General features: G+C 44.0%; 1 protein-coding gene across 1 annotated transcript in view; it reads left to right on the top strand.

Moving 5' to 3' along the window:
• Positions 1-1,485, top strand: part of LOC106522655 (protein NLRC3-like) — an 18,954-nt gene that overhangs the window by 4,540 nt on the left and 12,929 nt on the right. The window contains exon 4 of the mRNA XM_014015737.1: positions 14-1,245. Coding sequence (XP_013871191.1) covers positions 14-1,245 — 1,232 coding nt within the window. The remainder of the gene's footprint in view (positions 1-13; positions 1,246-1,485) is intronic.

The raw sequence follows: 1,485 nt of genomic DNA, 5'->3' as shown, positions 1-1,485 counted from the left end.
TCTGGCCTTCCAGGGGAACCAGGTCCTGACTGATGCTACAGAGTCCACCTCAGTGGATGTTCTGCTGACAAACCTCATCAGGGGGAACCTGCTTCCCTCTGCTCGCCTCTGGATAACCACACGACCTGCAGCAGCCAATCAGATCCCAGCTGGCTGTGTTGACCTGGTGACAGAGGTCAGAGGCTTCAATGACCCACAGAAGGAGGAGTACTTCAGGAAGAGGTTCAGAGATGAGGAGCAGGCCAGCAGGATCATCTCCCACATCAAGACCTCACGAAGCCTCCAAATCATGTGCCACATCCCAGTCTTCTGCTGGATCACTGCTACAGTTCTGGATGATGTATTGAAAAGCAGAGAGGGAGGAGAGCTGCCCAACACCCTGACTGAGATGTACATCCACTTCCTGGTGGTTCAGACCAAAGTCAAGAAGATCAAGTATGATGGAGGATCTGAGACAGATCCACACTGGAGTCCAGAGACAAAAAAGATGATTGAGTCTCTGGGAAAACTGGCTTTTGAGCAGCTGCAGAAAGGAAACCTGATCTTCTATGAATCAGACCTGACAGAATGTGGCATCGATATCAAAGCAGCCTCAGTTTACTCAGGAGTGTTCACCCAGATCTTTAAAGAGGAGAGAGGTCTGTACCAGGACAAGGTGTTCTGCTTTGTCCACCTGAGTGTTCAGGAGTTTTTGGCTGCTCTTCATGTCCATCTGACCTTCATCAACTCTGGAGTCAATTTGATGGGAGAAGATGAATCATCCAAGAAACCTGGAAAATGTGACCTAATTTACSTTCATCAGAGTGCTATAGACAAGGCCTTACAGAGTCCAAATGGACACCTGGACTTGTTCCTCCGGTTCCTCCTAGGTCTCTCCCTTCAGACCAATCAGACTTTCCTTGGAGGACTGCTGATACAGACAGGACGTAGCTCACAGACCAATCAGGAAACAATCCAGTACATCAAGTATCTGATCAATAAAACTCTGTCTGCAGAGAGAAGCATCAATCTGTTCCACTGTCTGAATGAACTGAATGATGGTTCTCTAGTGGAGGAGATCCAACAGTCTCTGAGGTCAGGAAGTCTCTCCACAGGTAAACTGTCTTCTGCTCACTGGTCAGCTCTGGCATTCATCTTACTGTCATCTGGAAAAATTCAGGATAATTTTAACCCAAAGGAATATTCTACAAACAAGGAGGCTATTCTGAGACTAATGCCTGTGGTCAAAGTTTCCAAAAATGTTAAGTAAGTATAAATACATTGAAATGTTTCTAAATAAGTAATGTAAAAAACCTGTGTAATGTAAAGACTAAATTGAGCAACATCTAAAAATCAGAAGATAATCTATTTTGGTTTTGGTGGCATTTGAGCTTATAAATCCAGTGAGACAAACATTTATTTCTRGATTTTGTAGCTTTTCAAAAATCTGTCTACAACAGGTACGATATTGAGTATATCCATCCATTATCTTTTTTTGATCAAAGT

The sequence above is a fragment of the Austrofundulus limnaeus genome, unplaced genomic scaffold, assembly GCF_001266775.1.
Source record: "Austrofundulus limnaeus strain Quisiro unplaced genomic scaffold, Austrofundulus_limnaeus-1.0 Scaffold134, whole genome shotgun sequence".
In the NCBI taxonomy this organism is placed as follows: Eukaryota; Metazoa; Chordata; class Actinopteri; order Cyprinodontiformes; family Rivulidae; genus Austrofundulus; species Austrofundulus limnaeus.
This window is presented reverse-complemented; position numbering and strand designations above follow the sequence as displayed.